At 59.8% G+C, this 403-nt stretch overlaps 1 protein-coding gene across 1 annotated transcript in view; it reads right to left on the bottom strand.

The window, feature by feature from the left end:
• The window catches only part of LOC119594619 (chymotrypsin-1-like), a 9,830-nt gene that overhangs the window by 3,007 nt on the left and 6,420 nt on the right, over positions 1–403 (bottom strand). Inside the window, exon 7 of the mRNA XM_037943671.1 lies at positions 161–369. Coding sequence (XP_037799599.1) covers positions 161–369 — 209 coding nt within the window. The remainder of the gene's footprint in view (positions 1–160; positions 370–403) is intronic.

Here is a 403-nt window from a genome sequence, read left to right as displayed (position 1 = left end):
CTCCGAAATATCAAACGAAGCACGAATTCGAACCCGGAAACGAACAGCCAATTCGAACACCCCCGAAACGAACCGCTAATTCGAACATCCCCGAAACGAACCGCCAATTCGAACACCCCCGAAACGAACCGCCAATTCGAACACCCCCAGCGTTCCTTACATGGCACGGCGTTCCCATGGTAACGTCCAAACACACGTGGTTGGGCGAGCGAGCGGAGATTCCGCGGAAAGCGTCCCAAGCCTCGACGCACTTGGAGATGTTCGTCAGCGGGCCCGTGTACTCCTTCAGGACCGGGTTGGTGGCCTTCAGACGCACGCTGTAGCGCCCCCAGCCGGTCACCGTCGCGTTCTCGCCCTCGTACAGGTCGTCTGGGGGAGGAGGGGGCCAGAGGTAAGGGAAAGG

Source organism: Penaeus monodon, chromosome 34, assembly GCF_015228065.2.
Source record: "Penaeus monodon isolate SGIC_2016 chromosome 34, NSTDA_Pmon_1, whole genome shotgun sequence".
In the NCBI taxonomy this organism is placed as follows: Eukaryota; Metazoa; Arthropoda; class Malacostraca; order Decapoda; family Penaeidae; genus Penaeus; species Penaeus monodon.
This window is presented reverse-complemented; position numbering and strand designations above follow the sequence as displayed.